Raw genomic sequence first — 18,343 nt, 5'->3', positions numbered from 1 at the left:
CTGTGACGCCCCGCCCCCCCAAACAGCCGGTGTCGCCCAGCCCTGTCAGCACGGGGGTGTGGGGGGTGGGGGGCAGAGGGGGAGGGGCTGCACCCGGGGGGGGAGGGGGTGGGGGAGGGGCCGCCCCCCCTAGGCCTCGGGGCGGCGGTTGAGGAGGAGGCAGCAGGAGCTCAGCCCCGCCCCCACTTTGGCGGCTTCGCTCAGGGCCGCCGGCACCAGGGTGACGCCCGGAACCTTCTGGAAGGGCTGGGGGAGGGGAGGGGGTGGGGCCGAGTCAGTACACGCCCCCCTCCGAGCCCTGCCCCTTTCCTCCCCTGCACCCTGCTGAGCCTCTCCAGCCACGCCCACTTTGTCACCTGGCCCCGCCCCGAGCCCCGCCCCTCCTGTAGCTCTGCCCCACCGTGTACACACCCCGCCTGCTTATGTGGCTCCGCCCCCCCACTCCGAGCCCCACCCCTTCCCGGCCCTACTCCTATACAGGCCCCACCCCTACCCAGTGCAGGCCACGCCCACTTCCAGCCACGCCCCGCGAGGCACCGCCCCTCCTGGCCACACCCTCTAGAGCCCCACCGCTCCCACCCCTGAACCCCGCCCCTACACGCCCCACCCACTCCCAGCCCCGCCCCTTAAACGCTCCACCCCTTATCCCAAGCCCCGCCCTCTCCGACTCCCCACCCCCATTAGCCCCACCTCTTTTCTAACAGCCCTCCTCCTGTGCCCCGCCCCTCCCACGAAGCCCCGCCCTCCCACGAAGCCCCGCCCACCCCACATCCCCACCCTCCAGCTACCAGGGAACACCTGCCCCCCGCCCCGCCCCGCCCCACAAGCCCCGCCCAGCCCCAGCCCCGCCCACCTGCAGGCTGCCCGGGAACTCCTCGGGGCTGCGATGCACCAGGACCCCCCCGGCCGCCCCCCCCGGGCGGGCGAAGAGGCAATTCCCGGCCGGGTCGTCGGGCACCGACAGGCGCCCGTAGGCGTGGTCCGAGAGCTGCTCCATGGCCTGCGCGCCGGGGTCACCACGCCCGCCCCCAAGTATCACCTCGGCCCCCAACGTCCCCCCAGCGCCCCCAGCTCCTCCCCCCAACCCTCCCCGGACCCCCAAACCCTCGAAACAGCCCCCCAACCGCTGCCCAAGCCCCACACCCTCACCCCATCTCCCTCGGCCCCCCATCCCCCCCAGCCCCTTCCAGGACCCCCAACCCCCCAGCCCCCAACTCCCCCAGATCCCAAACCCTCCCCCAACCCTCCCCGGACCCCCAAACCCTCGAAACAGCCCCCCAACCGCTGCCCATGCCCCACACCCTCACCCCATCTCCCTACGGCCCCCATCCCCCCAGCCCCTTCCAGGACCCCCAACCCCCCAGCCCCCCAACTCCCCCAGCTCCCAAACCCTCCCCCACCCCTCCCCGGACACCCCCAGGACCCCCAAACACCACCCCAGATTGCACCCCCGCCCCCCAAAATCGGGGTCCCCCCTCACCTTCATGGCGCGGCGGGCGGCCTCGCTGCTGCCGATGGCGATGGTGTCGGGGGCGGCCATGCTGCAGAAGCTCTTCAGGTGCCCCCCACCCCCCACCGGCACCGTGGAGACGGTGAAATCCTGGGGGAGGGGGGCGCAGGGGTCAGGGGTGGTCCTGACCCCCCAAAAATGACCCTGGGGGGGGTCCCGACTCACCCTGAAGGCGTCAGCCACGGCCTCGGCCCCGCGGTGGTTGGTCCAGGGGAGATGCCCACGAAGAACTCGCGGCCTGGGGGGGGGGGAGGGGATGCTGGTACCCCCCGCCCGGACGCTGGGGTCCCCCCGGGTGGGGGGGGAGGGGTTGGGGGTGGGGGAGGGGGAGGTCACCGGTGAAGAGGACGTCGCTGCCGTCCAGCGCCGCTCCCTCGTCCATCACCGTCACCACCCGCAGCTTCAGCTCCTCCAGCACCGCCCGGACGCTGCCCAGCTGGGGGGGACACGGGGGGGGGACATCGGACCCAGCTCCAGCCCCCCGCCCCCAGGGCACCCAGGGGCCGGGCTCTGTGGGGACCCCGGCGTCCAGGACCCCCAGCCCAGGGGGACCCCCAGTGTGGCGGCACCCAGGCAGCCGGGACCCCCACCCTGACGGACCCCCGACCCCCCGACCCCACCCCAGGGGGTCCTGGGCACCCAGGAGCCCCACCCCACTGGGACCCCCCCCTCCAGACCCCCAGCCCAGGGGGACCCCCAGTGTGGGGGCACCCAGGACCCCCAGTCTACAGACCCCTGCCCCCAGTTCACCCACGCACGGGGCTCTCTGTGGTCCCCAGCCCAGCTCTGGGTGCCCCCCGGGGTGCTCCCCCCAGCATCCAGCCGCCCCCGGGTGCCCCCCTCCGCCCCACCCAGCCCCCCGGGGTGCTCCCCACCCCAGCATCCAGCACCCAGCCCCCCCCCAGGTGCCCTCCCCCGGGTGCCTCCCCCTCCCCAGCCCCCCCAGGTGCCCTCCCCCCGGGTGCCTCCCCCCTCCCCAGCCCCCCCCCAGGTGCCCTCCCTCCCCCCAGGTGCCCTCCCCCGCCGGATGCCCCCCTCCCAAGCCCCCCAGGTGCCCTCCCCGCCGGGTGCCCTCCCCCCGGGTGCCTCCCCCCCAGCCCCCCCAGGTGCCCTCCCCCGCCGGGTGCCCTCCCCCCCGGGTGCCTCCCCCCAGCCCCCCCAGGTGCCCTCCCCCCGGGTGCCTCCCCCTCCCCAGCCCCCCAGGTGCCCTCCCCGCCGGGTGCCCTCCCCCCCGGGTGCCTCCCCTCCCCAGCCCCCCAGGTGCCCTCCCTCCCCCCAGGTGCCCGCCCCCCCAGGTGCCCGCCCCCCAGGTGCCCTCCCCCGGGTGCCTCCCCCCAGGTGCCCTCCCCCCGGGTGCCCTCCCCCCGGGTGCCTCCCCCCAGCCCCCCCAGGTGCCCTCCCCCCGGGTGCTCCCCCTCCCCCCGGTGCGGCACCTCCCGGCGGCGGGCGGCGGGGCCGGGCCGGGTGAGCAGCGCCGTGTCCCCCTGCACCACGGCCAGGTCCTCCAGGCGCAGGGCGCGGAGCCCCCCCGGGGCGGGCGGCAGCTCCAGCACCTGCAGCCCCAGCCGCTGCCGCAGGATCCCGGCGAGGACCCCGAGCTGCCGCTGGGCCTTGGCCAGGTCCGGGGGGGGCCCCGGGGCGCGGGGGGGCGCCGGGCCCCCCGATCCGTCCTCGCCCCCCTCCTCCTCCTCCTCCTCCGCGCCCAGCGCCGGGGGCAGCGCCCGCACCACGGCGTGGGTGAAGCGCCCGAAGGCGCCCGCCATGGCCGCGCCGCGCGCCGGGACCCCCCTCACCCCCCCATGGGGTGGGGGCTGCTGGGGGGGGCTGGGGGCTCCTGTGGGGGCGGGGGGCTGGTTTGGGGGTACGGAGCTGTGGTGGGGGGCGGGGGGCTGGGCTGGGGGCTGCTCGGGGGCCGCACCGCCAGGGCCCAGCCCCGGGGGGGGAGGAGGGGAGGAGGAGGAGGAGGACGCGGAGCCTTCGGCCTGGCCGCGGCGCGGCGGGAGCTGGCAGCGAGGGCTTAATTAGCGCTAATTACGGCCACGGCGCCCCGCCCCCGCCGCTGACTCCGCCCCCGGGGCCGTTAATTGGGGACGCGGGGAAGGGCCCTCAACCCCCACCCCTCCCCACCCCGCGACCCCCAGGCCGCCCCCACGCCCAAACCCCGCGACCTCGGGTCCCCGCCCCCCGGTCCCGGGGACCCCCCAGGTCCCCCACCCCAAACCCCGCCCTCCCCCTCCCGCCGCCCCCCCGGGTCCTCCCGCACCGCTCGGCCGGGCCGGGCTGGGTCCGCCCCGCTCCCGGCAGCCCCCGCGGCGGCCCCGCCCACCCGCGCGCGCCCATTGTCTGCGCGGCGGGGGGCGGGGCCTGGGGAAGGGACACACCCCCCGCCAGCGCGGCTCGCCACGCCCATGGGGCGGGAACTAGTACAAGCCAGGAAAGGGGCGGGGCGCGGGAGTGTGGGGCGGGGCTTCGAGTGGCCACGCCCCCTCGCTCCCACCCAGAGGCCGCGGGCGAGCACTGGGGAGACTGGTCCTTACTGGGAGCACTGGGATGGGCCTTACTGGGGAGACTGGGCCTTACTGGGGAGACTGGGATGGGCCTTACTGGGGAGACTGGTCCTTACTGGGAGCACGGGGATGGGCCTTACTGGGGAGACTGGGCCTTACTGGGGAGACTGGGCCTTACTGGGAGCACTGGGATGGCGTTACTGGGGAGACTGGTCCTTACTGGGGAGACTGGTCCTTACTGGGAGCACTGGGATGGCGTTACTGGGGAGACTGGTCCTTACTGGGAGCACGGGGATGGGCCTTACTGGGGAGACTGGTCCTTACTGGGGAGACTGGTCCTTACTGGGAGCACTGGGAGGCCTTACTGGGGATACTGGTCCTTACTGGGGAGACTGGGATGGCCTTACTGGGGATACTGGTCCTTACTGGGAGCACTGGGATGGGCCTTACTGGGGAGACTGGTCCTTACTGGGGAGACTGGTCCTTACTGGGGAGACTAGTCCCTACTGGGAGCACTGGGATGGCCTTACTGGGGAGACTGGTCCTTACTGGGGATACTGGTCCTTACTGGGAGCACTGGGATGGGCCTTACTGGGGAGACTGGTCCTTACTGGGGAGACTGGTCCTTACTGGGAGCACTGGGATGGCCTTACTGGGGAGACTGGTCCTTACTGGGAGCACGGGGATGGGCCTTACTGGGGAGACTGGTCCTTACTGGGGATACCGGTCCTTACTGGGAGCACTGGGATGGTCCTTACTGGGGATACTGGTCCTTACTGGGAGCACGGGGATGGGCCTTACTGGGGAGACTGGGCCTTACTGGGGATACCGGTCCTTACTGGGAGCACTGGGATGGTCCTTACTGGGGATACTGGTCCTTACTGGGGAGACTGGTCCTTACTGGGAGTACTGGGATGGTCCTTACTGGGGAGACTGGTCCTTACTGGGGAGACTGGGCCTTACTGGGAGCACTGGGATGGCCGTACTGGGAGCACTGGTGGTTACTGGGAGCAGTCCTTTATTGGGGCGTGGCCCGGGTGGGGGCGTGGCCCGGGGGTGGGGGCGTGGCCCGGGTGGGGGCGGGGCGGTCACAGCGCCCTGCCCATCAGCTCCTCGGCTTCCAGCACCTTCTGCAGCTCCGCCTCCAGCTGTGCCAGCTGGGGGAGGGGCCGTCAGCCCCTCCCCCACCCCCCCATGACCCCCCCCAGCCCCTCCCCATCCCCCCTCTCACCCCCTCCCCCACCCCCGCTATCCCCCTCCCCTCCCCACGCGACCCCCCCATGACCCGCCCCTCCCCACCCCGGCCCCCTTACCTCTCCCCACCCCCCATGACCTCCCCACACGATCCCTCCCACCCCCCACGTCCCCCTCCCTCCCCACCCCTCCTCGCCCCTCCCCCGCCCTCCCCCTCACCTTGGCCGCCTCCGCCTCCTGCACGTGCCCCGGCGCGCGCTCCCGGTACTCGCCCCCCCCCCGGCGCAGCCGCAGTCGCTCCAGCGCGCGGCCCAGCTCCTCCCGCCGCGCCGCCAGCCGGGCCAGCTCCTTGGGAGCGTCCACCACGCCCTGCGGGGGGTGACATCATCACCGCGCCGTGACGTCACGCCCCCGCCCCGCCCCGCGGTCCCCACCTTCAGCAGGAGGTGCACGGTGCAGCGCTCGGAGGCGACGGCCACGGCGCAGCCCGGGGGGGGGGTCCCCTCCTCGCCCCCCCCCAGCACCCGCACGGCGCCCACCCCCGCCAGCGCCCGGATTTGGGCTCGTCCGCGCGCGGCGCGCTCCGCCCACTCGGGCTCGGGACACTGCAGGAAACCTGGGGGGAGCGGGGGGGTCAGGGGACCCCAAAATCCCACCCTGACCCCCCCATTGAAGGCGCACGGGGGGGTCCCCAGGGCCCCCGCTGCCGCCTGGGACCCCCCCCGCACCCCCCAAAGCTCCCCCGGACTGCCCCAGCCCCCACTGCACTCCCCAGCCCCCCAGGGCCCCCTGGACCCCCCAGAGCCCCCTTAGGCCCCCAGGTCCCCCGAACCCCCGGACCCCCTTAGGCCCCCCAGGACCCCCATCCCCTCCCTGCCCCCCAGGACCCCCGCACCCCCCCGGCCCCCTTAACCCCCTCCCCGGACCCCGAAGCCCCCCGGCCCCCCGGCCCCCCGCCCCGTACAGGGGGCGGCCGCAGGTGAGGCCGTGGTGGGCGCGGAGGCTGCGCAGGGCCCGGACGATGCCGAGCACGAACTCCATGGTGGCCTCGGCCTCCTCGTCCTGCCAGCAGAACTGGGGGGGGGGGGCGTGAGACCCCGCCCTCCCTCCCCGGGCCCCCAAAACCCCCCAGCCCCCACATCCCCCGCCTGCAGCCCCGGCCCCCGCAAGCCCCCCAGCCCCCAAATCCCCTCCCCAGCCCCCAATCCTCCCCCAAGAAGCCCCCTAGACCCCCAAATCTGCCCCCCAGCCCCCCAGATCCCCCTCCAGACCCCCCCAGCCCCCAAATCCCCCCGGGACCCCCCAGCCCCCCAGCCCCCCCAGGACCCCTTGGACCCCCTGGACCCCCCAATCCCCCCAGCACCCCAAATCCCCTCCCCAGCCTGCTGCCCTCCCCAGCCCCCCAAATCCCCCCAGGACCCCTCCCAGCCCCCACATCCCCCCAGGAGCCCCTGGACCCCCCTAGACCCCCAAATCTCTCCCCGGGACCCCTCCCAGCCCCCAAATCCCCCCCCCAGGACCCCCCTAGACCCCCAAATCTCCCCCGGGACCCCCCCCAGGCCCCCAGCTCCCCCAACCCCCCAGCCCCCAAATCCCCCCAGGACCCCCTGGACCCCCCCCCAGCCCCCCAAATCCCCCCAGGACCCCTCCCAGCCCCCACATCCCCCCAGGAGCCCCTGGACCCCCTAGACCCCCAAATCCCCCCAGGACCCCCCTAGACCCCCAAATCTCCCCAGGACCCCCAGGACCCCCAGCTCCCCCAATCCCCCCAGCACCCCAAATCCCCCCAGCCTGCTGCCCCCCCCAGCCCCCAAATCCCCCCCAGGACCCCTCCCAGCCCCCCACATCCCCCCAGGAGCCCCTGGACCCCCTAGACCCCCAAATCCCCCCAGGACCCCCCTAGACCCCCAAATCTCCCCCGGGACCCCCCAGGCCCCCAGCTCCCCCAACCCCCCCAGCCCCCAAATCCCCCCAGGACCCCCTGGACCCCCCCAGCCCCCAAATCCCCCCAGGACCCCCCAGCCCCCAAATCCCCCCCGGGACCCCCCCCAGCCCCCCCTCACCTCGCTGGGCTCGGGGTAGGGGCAGACGCAGAGGCTGGGGGGCGCGGGGGGGGCGCGGGGGGGCAGCCGCTGCCAGAGCTCCTCGCCCAGGAAGGGCATGAAGGGGGCCAGGAGCCGCAGCCCCGCGTCCAGGCAGGCGTAGAGCGTGTCGCGCGCCGCCACCGCGTCCCCTTCGTCACCGCCGTCATCCTCGCCGCCGCCATCGCCCGCGTCACCGCCGTCGCCCGCGTCACCGCCACCGGCGACCGGCTCGGCGGCCGCCGCTCGGGCCAGCACCGGCTTCACGCACTCCTGGCAGCGGCCGGCGCCGTCACCGTCCCCGTGTCCCCAGCCCCACGTCCCCAGCCCCACGTCCCCAGCCCCACGTCCCCCCCGTCCCTGTGGCCCCGTCTCTGTCCCCCGTGTCCCCCGTCATGTCCCCCGTCCCTCCGGGTCCCCTACAGGCCCCCGTCCCCGAGATCCCTCCTGTGTCCCCGTGTCCCCCACGCCCCCGTTTCACCCCCATCCCATGGCCCCCGTGTCCCCATATCCCCTGCGCCCCCGCGTCCCCTCATGTCCCCCCGTCCCATCCCCCTGCCATGACCCCCTGCCCCTGTCCCCCGTCCCCCATCCCCCTGTGCCCCCATGTCCCCCATGCCCCCATCCCCCCTGTCCCCATGTCCCCTGTGTCCCCATGTCCCCCATGTCCCCCATCCCCCATGTCCCTCCATGTCCCCCATGTCCCCCATCCCCCATGTCCCCTCCATGTCCCCCATGTCCCCCATGTCCCCATCCCTCCCTGTCCCCCCATCCCCCATGTCCCCCATCCCCCCGTCCCCCCATGTCCCCTGTCCCCCATGTCCCCTCCATGTCCCCCATGTCCCCCATCCCCCATGTCCCCCATCCCTCCCTGTCCCCCCATCCCCCATGTCCCCCTCCCCCCGTCCCCCATCCCCCCTGTCCCCCACGTCCCCCGTCCCCCACGTCCCCCTCCCCCTGTCCCCCATGTCCCCCTCCCCCGTCCCCCACGTCCCCTGTCCCCCCCATGTCCCCCGTCCCCCCCTGTCCCCCCATCCCCCATCCCCCCGTACCAGGTAGACGTCGCACAGCTCGTACAGCCAGAAGCCGTGCACGGCCGAGGTGGCGGCGGGGAAGTCGAAGCCCCCCAGGGCCGCCCCACAGAGCCCCACGGCGCGGCTCAGCCGGCTCCGCACCCAGCGCGCTCCCCAGCCCCCGCCGGCCCCGCGCCTGCGCCACACCACATGGGGGGCACATGGGGGGGTCCTAGGGGACGGGGGTCCGGGGGGCACATGGGGGTCCTAGGGGGATGGGGTCCCGGGGGGCACATGGGGGTCCTAGGGGGACGGGGTCCCAGGGGGCACATGGGGGTCCTATGGGGATGGGGGTCCCGAGGGGGCACATGGGGGTCCTAGGGGGATGGGGTCCCGGGGGGCACATGGGGGTCCTATGGGGGATGGGGTCCCGGGGGCACATGGGGGTCCTAGGGGATGGGGGTCCGGGGGGGCACATGGGGGTCCTATGGGGATGGGGTCCCAGGGGGCACATGGGGGTCCTAGGGGGGATGGGGGTCCCGGGGGCACATGGGGGTCCTAGGGGGATGGGGTCCCGGGGGGCACATGGGGGTCCTAGGGGGATGGGGGTCCCGGGGGCACATGGGGGTCCTAGGGGGACGGGGGTCCCGGGGGGCAGATGGGGGTCCTAGGGGGATGGGGGTCCCGGGGGCACATGGGGGTCCTAGGGGGGATGGGGTCCCGGGGGCACATGGGGGTCCTAGGGGGGATGGGGTCCCGGGGGCACATGGGGGTCCTAGGGGGATGGGGGTCCGGGGGCACATGGGGGTCCTAGGGGGATGGGGGTCCCTGGGGGCACATGGGGGTCCTAGGGGAACGGGGTCCCGGGGGCACATGGGGGTCCTATGGGGGTCCCCAAGGGAGAGGGGGCCCCATGCAGGGGTCCCCAAGGGGGACACACAAGGGGGGTCTCAAGGCGGGGGTTGCTATGGGGGGGCTGGGGTCCCCAAGCAGGGAGAGAAACAAGGGTGGGGGTCCCATGAGAGGGGTCCTATGGGGGGGTCCCACAGGGGTCCGTAAGGGTGGGGGACACAAGGGGGGGGGTTCCAGCCCCATGGGGGTCCCAGGGTGTCCCCAAGGGTGAGTCCTCAGCCCCACAGCCGGGGGTCTTGTGGGTGGGGGTGCCAGCCCCATGGGTAGGGGGTCCCAGGGGTCCCTACGGGTGGGGGGTCCCAGCCCCATAAGTGCATTCCCAGCCCTATAGGTGGGGGTCCCAGCCCCCCCGGGTGGGTTCCCAGCCCCACAAGCGGGGGTCCCAGCCCCAGCAGGTGGGTTCCCAGCCCCATAAGTGGGGGTCCCAGCCCCCCCGGGTGGGTTCCCAGCCCCTTAAGTGGGGGTCCCAGCCCCAGCAGGTGGGTTCCCAGCCCCATAAGTGGGGGTCCCAGCCCCCCCGGGTGGGTTCCCAGCCCCACAAGCGGGGGTCCCAGCCCCAGCAGGTGGGGTCCCAGCCCCATAAGTGGGGGTCCCAGCCCCCCCAGGTGGGTTCCCAGCCCCACAAGTGGGGGTCCCAGCCCCAGCAGGTGGGTTCCCAGCCCCATAGTGGGGTCCCAGCCCCCCGGGTGGGTTCCCAGCCCCTTAGTGGGGTCCCAGCCCCAGCAGGTGGGGTCCCAGCCCCATAAGTGGGGGTCCCAGCCCCCCCAGGTGGGTTCCCAGCCCCACAAGCGGGGGTCCCAGCCCCAGAGGTGGGGGTCAGGGGGTACCTGCAGGTCGGGGGGGGGGCGGTAGTCGGGGCCCAGCGCCCGCAGGACGAAGCGCGCCCCGTTCCACACCTTGTTGCAGAAGTGCCGGTACCCCAGGACGCGCCCCACGTCCAGGTTGATGTCACGGCCTGGGGGGCACAGGGGGTGTTGGGGGCATAGGGACATGGGGGGGACATGGGGGGTGTTGGGGGGCATAGGGACATGGGGGGCACGGGGGGTCTGGGGACATGGGGGGCACGGGGGTGTTGGGGGGCATAGGAACATGGGGGCACGGGGGGTGTTGGGGGGCATGGGGACATGGGGGGCACGGGGGGTGTTGGGGGGCATGGGGACATGGGGGCATGGGGGGTGTTGGGGGCATGGGGGGTGTTGGGGGCATAGGGACATGGGGGCACGGGGGAGTTGGGGCATGGGGACATGGGGGCACTGGGGGTGTTGGGGGCATAGGGACATGGGGGGCACGGGGGGTGTTGGGGGGCATGGGGACATGGGGGGCATGGGGGGTGTTGGGGGCATAGGGACATGGGGGGCACGGGGGGTCTGGGGACATGGGGGGCACGAGGGGGTGTTGGGGGGCATAGGAACATGGGGGCACGGGGGGTGTTGGGGGGCATGGGGACATGGGGGCACGGGGGTGTTGGGGGGCATAGGGACATGGGGGCACGGGGGTGTTGGGGGGCATGGGGACATGGGGGGTGTTGGGGGGCATAGGGACATGGGGGGCACGGGGGGTCTGGGGACATGGGCATGGGGGCACGGGGGTCTGGGGACATGGGGGGGCACGGGGTGTTGGGGGCATAGGGAACATGGGGGCATGGGGGGTGTTGGGGGACATGGGGGTGTTGGGGGGCATAGGGACATGGGGGCAGGGGTGTTGGGGGACATGGGGACATGGGGGCACGGGGGTGTTGGGGGGCATGGGGGTGTTGGGGGGCAGCATGGGGACATGGGGGGCATGGGGGGTCTGGGGACATGGGGGGACATGGGGGTACAGGGGTGTTGGGGGGCATAGGGATATGGGGGGCACGGGGGTCTGGGGACATGGGGGGACATACGGGGGTCTGGGGACATGGGGGGGACATGGGGGGTACGGGGGTGTTGGGGGGCATAGGGACATGGGGGGGGACATGGGGGGCAGGAGCCATGGGGGCTGGAGATGGGGGCAGGGGGTGGGGAAAGGGGCAGGCGTGGGGGCGGGGGGGCATAGTGGGGGGCCGGGGGAGGTGGGGGGGCTGGGGGTCCAGGACGGCAGCGGGGGGCCGGGGGCTTTGGGGAGTCCATGAGGAACTGGGGGGGTGGGGGGACCACGGGGGTCCGGGGGGCTGAGGGGTCCCGGGGGCCCCGGGGGTGGGGGTCCCTACCCTGGGCCGTGTAGGCGCAGAGGGCGAAGCGCAGGGCGTCCGTCCCGCACTCGGGGATCCCGCTGGGGAAGTCTCGTTTCTGGGGGGGCAGGGGGTGAAGGACTTGGGGTCACAGACCCCCCGGGGCCCCCCAGGACCCCCCTCTCCGCCCCATCTCCCCCACCCCCTGCCCCCCTCCAGCCCCCCATCTCCTCCCACCCCCCATCCGCCCCATCCCCTCCCCATCCCCCACCCCCATCCCCCCACCCCCCATCTGCCCCATCCCCCACCCCCCACCCCCCGCCCCTCCCCCCGCCCCTCCCCCCGCCCCCACCTGCCCCTCCCGCGCCCGCTCCAGCTCGGCCGGGTCCAGGTTGCTCCTCTCCAGCTGCTCGTGCAGACCCTGGGGGGCACAGGGACCCGTGGGGACCCCCAGCCCCCTCCCCCGCTGCCCAGCCGCCCTGGAGCCCCCAAGAGCCCCCCGGACCTCCAGACCCCGCTGGGACCCCTCAAACGCCCCTGGGACCCCCCAGGAGCCCCCCAGACCCCTCTGGGACCCCCCAAGACCACCCTGAACCCCCCGACCCCCAGACACAGCCTGGGACCCCCACAACTTCCCCGGGCCCCCCTCAGGACCCCCAGACCCACCCAGGCGCCCCCAGAACCCCTGGGACCCCCGCGGAACCCCTAAACCCCTCCAACCCCCCCAGACCCCTCTGAGACCCCCAAGACCCCCCGGAGCCCCCCAACCCCTCTCCAACCCCCCGGCCCCTCTGAGACCCCCAAGACCCCCCGGGAGCCCCCAAACCCCTCTCCAACCCCCCCAGACCCCTCTGAAACCCCCAAGACCCCCGGGAGCCCCCAACCCCTCTCCACCCCCCGGCCCCTCTGAGCCCCCCAGGAGCACCCTGGGCCCCCAGCCCCCGTGCCCCCCACCTGCAGGGAGATGCCGGCGATGACGTCCAGGGGTCGATGACGTTCCCCAGGGATTTGCTCATCTTGCGCCCGTGCGCGTCCCGGACGATGGCGTGGAGGTAAACCTGGGGGGCGGGGGTCTTGGGGGCTGGGGGCCTGGGGGCTCCCAAAGGGGTCCTGGGGGTCCCGGGGCTCCTGGGGGCCTGGGGGCCCCTGGGGGTCTGGGGGTCCTGGGGCTCCCAGGGGTCCTGGGGGGTCCTGGGGGCTCTGGGGTGGCTGGGGGGCCCAGGGGGTCCTCGGGGACTCCTGGGGGAGGTGGGGGTCCCTGGGGGCTCCTGGGGACTCCCGGGGGTCCTGGGGGCTGGGGGACTCCCGGGGGGTCCTGTGGGCTCCCAGGGGGTCTGGGGGGGGGCTGGGGGTCCTGGGGGTCCCAGAGGCTCCGGGGGCTGTGGGGGGTCCCGAGGGGTTCCAGAGGCTCCTGTAGGGTCTGGGGGTCCCGGGGGGTCCCACATCTCAGAAGCATCCGGGGGTCCCAGAGGGGCTGGGGGGGCTGGGGGTCCTTGGGGGGGGGGGTCAGGGGGCTGTGGGGGTCCAAGGGTTCTGGGGGATTGGGGGGCGTCCCACGTCGTGGAAGGGGCTGGAGGGTCCCGGGGGTCCCAGAGGGGCTGGGGGGTCCCGGGGGTCCCGGGGGGGCCTGGGGGCCCCTGGGGGTCTGGGGGTCCTGTGGGCTCCCAGGGGTCCTGGGGGTCCCTGGGGGCTCTGGGGTGGCTGGGGGGGCCCAGGGGGTCCTCGGGGACTCCTGGGGGGAGCTGGGGGTCCCTGGGGTCCCTGGGGGCTCCTGGGGGCTCCCGGGGGGTCCTGGGGGTCCCGGGGGGTCCTGTGGGCTCCCAGGGGTCTGGGGGGGGGTCTGGGGGTCCTGGGGGTCCCAGAGGCTCCGGGGGGCTGTGGGGGGTCCTGAGGGGGTTCCAGAGGCTCCTGTAGGGTCTGGGGGTCCCGGGGGGTCCCACATCTCAGAAGCATCCGGGGGGTCCCAGAGGGGCTGGGGGGCTGGGGTCCTTGGGGGGGGGTCAGGGGGCTGTGGGGGTCCAAGGGTTCTGGGGGATTGGGGGGGCGTCCCACGTCGTGGAAGGGGCTGGAGGGTCCCGGGGGTCCCAGAGGGGCTGGGGGTCCCGGGGTCCCGGGGGGCTGGGGGTCCTGGGGGTTCGGGGGGTTTGGGGGGCTGGGGGTCCCGGGGGTTCGGGGGGTCCCGGGGGCCCCACCTCGCGGAAGGGCAGCCGCCCGGTGAGGGCCAGCCCCAGCATCACCATCCGGGCCACCCAGAAGAAGAGGATGTCATGGCCGGTCTCCAGCAGCGTCCCGGGGTAGAAAACCTCCAGGTCCTGGCTCTGGGCGGGGGCGTCAGGGCGGGGCGGCACCCCCACCCCCCGGGACCCCCACACCCCCGGGACCCCACACCCCCCGGGACCCCCACACCCCGGGATCCCCCACACCCCGGGACCCCAAACCCACCCCCCGGGACCCCCACACCCCCCCAGCACCCCCACCCCCCAGGACCCCCACACCCCTGGGATCCCCACACCCCCCGGACCCCCACACCCCCGGGATCCCCACACCCCGGGACCCCCACACCCCCCGGGACCCCCCACACCCCCGGGATCCCCCACACCCCTGGCACCCCCAGGCCCCAGCACCCCACATCCCCAGGACCCCCACACCCACGGGACCCCCACACCCCCGGGATCCCCCACATCCCTGGGATCCCCACACCCCGGCACCCCCACACCCCCCGGGACCCCCACACCCCGGCACCCCCACACCCCCTGGGACCCCCACACCCCGGGATCCCCAAACCCACCCCGGGACCCCCACACCTCCGGGACCCCCACCCCCCGGGATCCCCACACCCCCTGGGACCCCCCACACCCCCAGACCCCCAACCCTCCTGGGATTCCCAAATCTCCCCCGAGACTCCCCAAACCCCCCCAGGACCCCCAACCCCCCGGGACCCCCACACCCCCAGAGCCCCCACACCCCTGGGATCCCCAAACCCACCCCTGGGACTCCCCACACCCCCCAGGACCCCAACCCCCCGAGACCCCCACACCCCCAGAGCCCCCACATCCCCGGGATCCCCAAACCCCCCCGAGACCCCCAAACCCCCCGGACCCCCAACCCCCGGGATCCCCAAACCCCTCCAGGACCCCCCGGACCCCCAACCCCCCAAACCCCCGGGGCCCCCAAACCCCTTCTGGAAGCCCCCAAGCACCCCTGGGACCCCAACCCCCCGGGACCCCCGGCCCCCAGCCCCGCTCACGGGCTCGGGCCAGCCGAAGATGGAGAAGGGGAAGAGGCCGGAGGAGAACCAGGTGTCCAGGACGTCCTCGTCTGGGGGCGTCAGAGGGACCCCCGGGAGCCGCCAGCGCCCCCAGTACAAACCAGTGCCCCCCAGCGCCCCCAGTGCTCCCCAGCGCCCCCCAGCACAAACCAGTGCCCCCCAGTACAAACCAGTGCCCCCCAGCGCCCCCCAGTACAAACCAGTGCCCCCCAGCACAAACCAGTGCCCCCAGCGCCCCCAGTGCTCCCCAGCGCCCCCCAGCACAAACCAGTGCCCCCAGTACAAACCAGTGCCCCCAGCACAAACCAGTGCCCACCAGCACAAACCAGTGCCCGCCAGCACAAACCAGCGCCCCCAGTACAAACCAGTGCCCCCCAGTGTCCCCCAGTGCCCACCAGTGCCCACCAGTACAAACCAGTGCCCCCAGCGCCCCCCAGCGCCCCCAGTACAAACCAGTGCCCCCAGCACTCCCCAGCGCCCCAGCGCCCCCAATACAAACCAGTGCCCACCAGCGCCCACCAGTACAAACCAGCACCCACCAGTGCCCCCAGCGCCCACCAGTACAAACCAGTGCCCACCAGTGCCCACCAGCCCCCCAGTGCCCAGCAGTACCCACCAGTGCCCACCAGTACAAACCAGTGCCCGCCAGCGCCCACCAGTACAAACCAGTACCCCCAGTACCCACCACTATCCCCAGAGCTTCCCCATGCGTCCCAGTGCTCCCAGTGCCCCCCCCCAGGACCCCCAACTCCCCCAGTGCCCCCCGAGCTCCCCAGGGACCCTCAGTGCCGCCCCACTGCCCCCCCGTGCCCCCAGTCCCTCCCAGTCCCTCCCAGTCCCTCCCAGTGCCCCTAGTGCCTACCCTGGCGCAGGGCGACGCGCTCGGGGGCCACCCCGAAGGCCCGGGCGGCTTTCTGCCGCGCCTCCTCCTCGCTGCGCCCGCTCACCCAGTACCGGTCGTCCCCGTCCTGCCGCGACCCACGGCCTCAGCCCCACGGCGCCAGCCCCACGGCAGCCCCCAAATCCCCCGGCCCCCAGCAGCCCCCCAAAACCCCCTGGCCCCCAGTAGCCCCCCTGACCCCCAGCAGCCCCCCAAATTCCCCAGCCCTCCCCAAACCCCCTGACCCCCAGCAACCCCCCAGCCCCACAGCAGCCCCCCAAATCCCCCTGGCCCCCAGCAGCCCCTGACCCCCATCACCAGCCCCCAGTAGCCCCCTGACCCCCCAGCAGCCCCCCAAATTCCCCAGCCCTCCCCAAACCCCCTGACCCCCAGCAACCCCCTGACCCCCGACAGCCCCCCAGCCCCACAGCAGCCCCCAAAACCCCTCTGGCCCCCAGCAGCCCCCTGACCCCCATCATCAGCCCCCAAATCCTCCCTCACCCTCCAGCAGCCCCCCAGCAGCCCCCGACCCCCATCACCAGCCCCCAGTAGCCCCCCGACCCCCAGCAGCCCCCCAAATTCCCCAGCCCTCCCCCAAACCCCCTGACCCCCAGCAACCCCTGACCCCCTGACAGCCCCCCAGCCCCACAGCAGCCCCCCAAATCCCCCCTGGCCCCCAGCAGCCCCCTGACCCCCCGACAGCCCCCAGCCCCACAGCAGCCCCCCAAATCCCCCTGGCCCCCCAGCAGTCCCCTGACCTCCATCATCAGTCCCCCAAATCCTCCCTCACCCCCAGCAGCCCCCCGACCCCCATCACCAGCCCCCAATAGCCCCCCTGACCCCCCAGCCCCCCGCCGACCTCCCCGGGGGGGACGCTGGGGTCGTCGATGGTGACGAAGTAGGCGGGGATGCGGTGGCCCCACCAGAGCTGCCGGGAGATGCACCAGTCCCTGCGGGGGCAACGTCGGGGGCAGCCCGGGGGGGCAGGGGCCCCCCGGGGCTGGGGGGCAGGGCTCCCCTTGGCGCTATGGGGCAGCAGTTATGGGGCAGAGACCATGGGGCAGGGCTCCCCTTGGCGCTACATGGCAGAATGTATGGGGCAGAGACTATGGAGCAGGGCTCCCCTTGGCGCTATAGGGCAGCAGTTATGGGGCAGAGACCATGGGACAGGGCTCCCCTTGGCGCTATGGGGCAGCAGTTATGGGGCAGAGCCCATGGGGCAGGGCTCCCCTTGGCGCTATGGGACAGGGCTCCCCTTGGCGCTATGGGGCAGCAGTTATGGGGCAGAGACCATGGGGCAGGGCTCCCCTTGGTGCTACATGGCAGCAGTTATGGGGCAGAGACTATGGAGCAGGGCTCCCCTTGGTGCTATGGGGCAGCAGTTATGGGGCAGAAACCATGGGGCAGGGCTCCCCTTGGCACTATGGGGTAGAACGTATGGAGCAGAAACTATGGAGCAGGGTTCCCCTTGGCGCTATGGGGCAGCAGTTATGGGGTAGAGACCATGGGGCAGGGCTCCCCTTGGCGCTACATGGCAGCAGTTATGGGGCAGAGGCTATGGAGCAGGGCTCCCCTTGGTGCTATGGGGCAGCAGTTATGGGGCAGAAACCATGGGGCAGGGCTCCCCTTGGCGCTATGGGGCAGGGCTCCCCTTGGCACTATGGGGTAGAACGTATGGAGCAGAAACTATGGAGCAGGGTTCCCCTTGGCGCTATGGGGCAGCAGTTATGGGGCAGAGACCATGGGGCAGGGCTCCCCTTGGCGCTACAGGGCAGCAGTTATGGGGCAGAGGCTATGGAGCAGGGCTCCCCTTGGTACTATGGGGCAGCAGTTATGGGGCAGAAACCATGGGGCAGGGCTCCCCTTGGCGCTATGGGGCAGGGCTCCCCTTGGCACTATGGGGTAGAACGTATGGAGCAGAAACTATGGAGCAGGGTTCCCCTTGGTGCTATGGGGCAGCAGTTATGGGGCAGAGCCCATGGGGCAGGGCTCCCCTTGGCGCTATGGGACAGGGCTCCCCTTGGCGCTATGGGGCAGCAGTTATGGGGCAGAGCCCATGGGGCAGGACTCCCCTTGGCGCTATGGGGCAGCAGTTATGGGGCAGAGCCCATGGGGCAGGACTCCCCTTGGCGCTATGGCACAGGGCTCGCCTTGGCGCTATGGGGCAGCAGTTATGGGGCAGAGACCATGGAACAGAGCTCCCCTTGGCACTATGGGGTAGAATGTATGGAGCAGAAGCTATGGAGCAGAGCTCTCTTTGGTGCTATGGGGCAGCAGTTATGGGGCAGAAGCCATGGGGCATGGCTCCCCTTGGTGCTATGGGGCAACAGTTATGGGGCAGAGGCCATGGGACAGGGCTCCCCTTGGCGCTACAGAGCAGCAGTTATGGGGCAGAGGCTATGGAGCAGGGCTCCCCTTGGTGCTAAGGGGCAGCAGTTATGAGGCAGAGACCATGGGGCAGAGCTCCCCTTGGCGCTATGGGGCAGCAGTTACAGGGCAGCAACTATGGAGCAAGGCTACCCTCGGCGCTATAAAGTAAGAGTTATGGGGCAGAGACTGTGGGGCAGACTCCCCCCCACCAGTGCTATGACACAGAGTTCCCCACAGTGCTATGGGGCAGGGGCCGTGGGGCAGGCTCCCCCCCCAGCACTATGAGAAAGAGTTCCTCTCAGTGCTATGGGGCAGGGGCTACGGAGCAGGTTCCCCCCCAGAGTGCTATGGGGCAGGGCTGTGGCTCAGGGCTCCTCCCAGTGCTATGGGGCAGGGGCTACGGAGCAGGTTCCCCCCCAGAGTGCTATGGGGCAGGGCTGTGGCTCAGGGCTCCTCCCA

The 18,343-nt window shown here is 73.2% G+C and overlaps 3 protein-coding genes across 3 annotated transcripts in view; 1 reads left to right on the top strand and 2 right to left on the bottom strand.

Annotated features, from left to right (window-relative positions):
* The window catches only part of LOC140644806 (uncharacterized), a 297,384-nt gene that overhangs the window by 195,791 nt on the left and 83,250 nt on the right, over positions 1-18,343 (top strand). The gene's annotated exons all lie outside the window — the stretch shown is intronic.
* Positions 28-3,364, bottom strand: DDAH2 (DDAH family member 2, ADMA-independent). Its single transcript, XM_072848034.1, is given in 7 exon segments — positions 28-246; positions 854-1,000; positions 1,481-1,600; positions 1,676-1,722; positions 1,725-1,748; positions 1,847-1,946; positions 2,944-3,364. Coding segments are annotated over 7 exon segments (885 nt in total). The 5' UTR covers positions 3,274-3,364; the 3' UTR covers positions 28-129.
* Positions 4,996-18,343, bottom strand: part of VARS1 (valyl-tRNA synthetase 1) — a 32,855-nt gene continuing 19,507 nt past the window's right edge. The window contains 15 exon segments of the mRNA XM_072847809.1: positions 4,996-5,174; positions 5,431-5,580; positions 5,646-5,842; positions 6,138-6,285; positions 7,275-7,565; positions 8,345-8,501; positions 10,049-10,172; positions 11,406-11,484; positions 11,719-11,787; positions 12,321-12,349; positions 12,352-12,424; positions 13,559-13,684; positions 14,614-14,684; positions 15,497-15,602; positions 16,374-16,464. Of these exon segments, the coding sequence (XP_072703910.1) occupies positions 5,106-5,174; positions 5,431-5,580; positions 5,646-5,842; positions 6,138-6,285; positions 7,275-7,565; positions 8,345-8,501; positions 10,049-10,172; positions 11,406-11,484; positions 11,719-11,787; positions 12,321-12,349; positions 12,352-12,424; positions 13,559-13,684; positions 14,614-14,684; positions 15,497-15,602; positions 16,374-16,464 (1,780 nt within the window). The 3' untranslated portion in view covers positions 4,996-5,105.

Source organism: Ciconia boyciana, chromosome 29 (assembly GCF_034638445.1).
Source record: "Ciconia boyciana chromosome 29, ASM3463844v1, whole genome shotgun sequence".
NCBI classification, from domain to species: Eukaryota; Metazoa; Chordata; class Aves; order Ciconiiformes; family Ciconiidae; genus Ciconia; species Ciconia boyciana.
The sequence above is the reverse complement of the archived record's forward strand: the minus strand, read 5'-3'. Positions and strand labels throughout refer to the sequence as shown.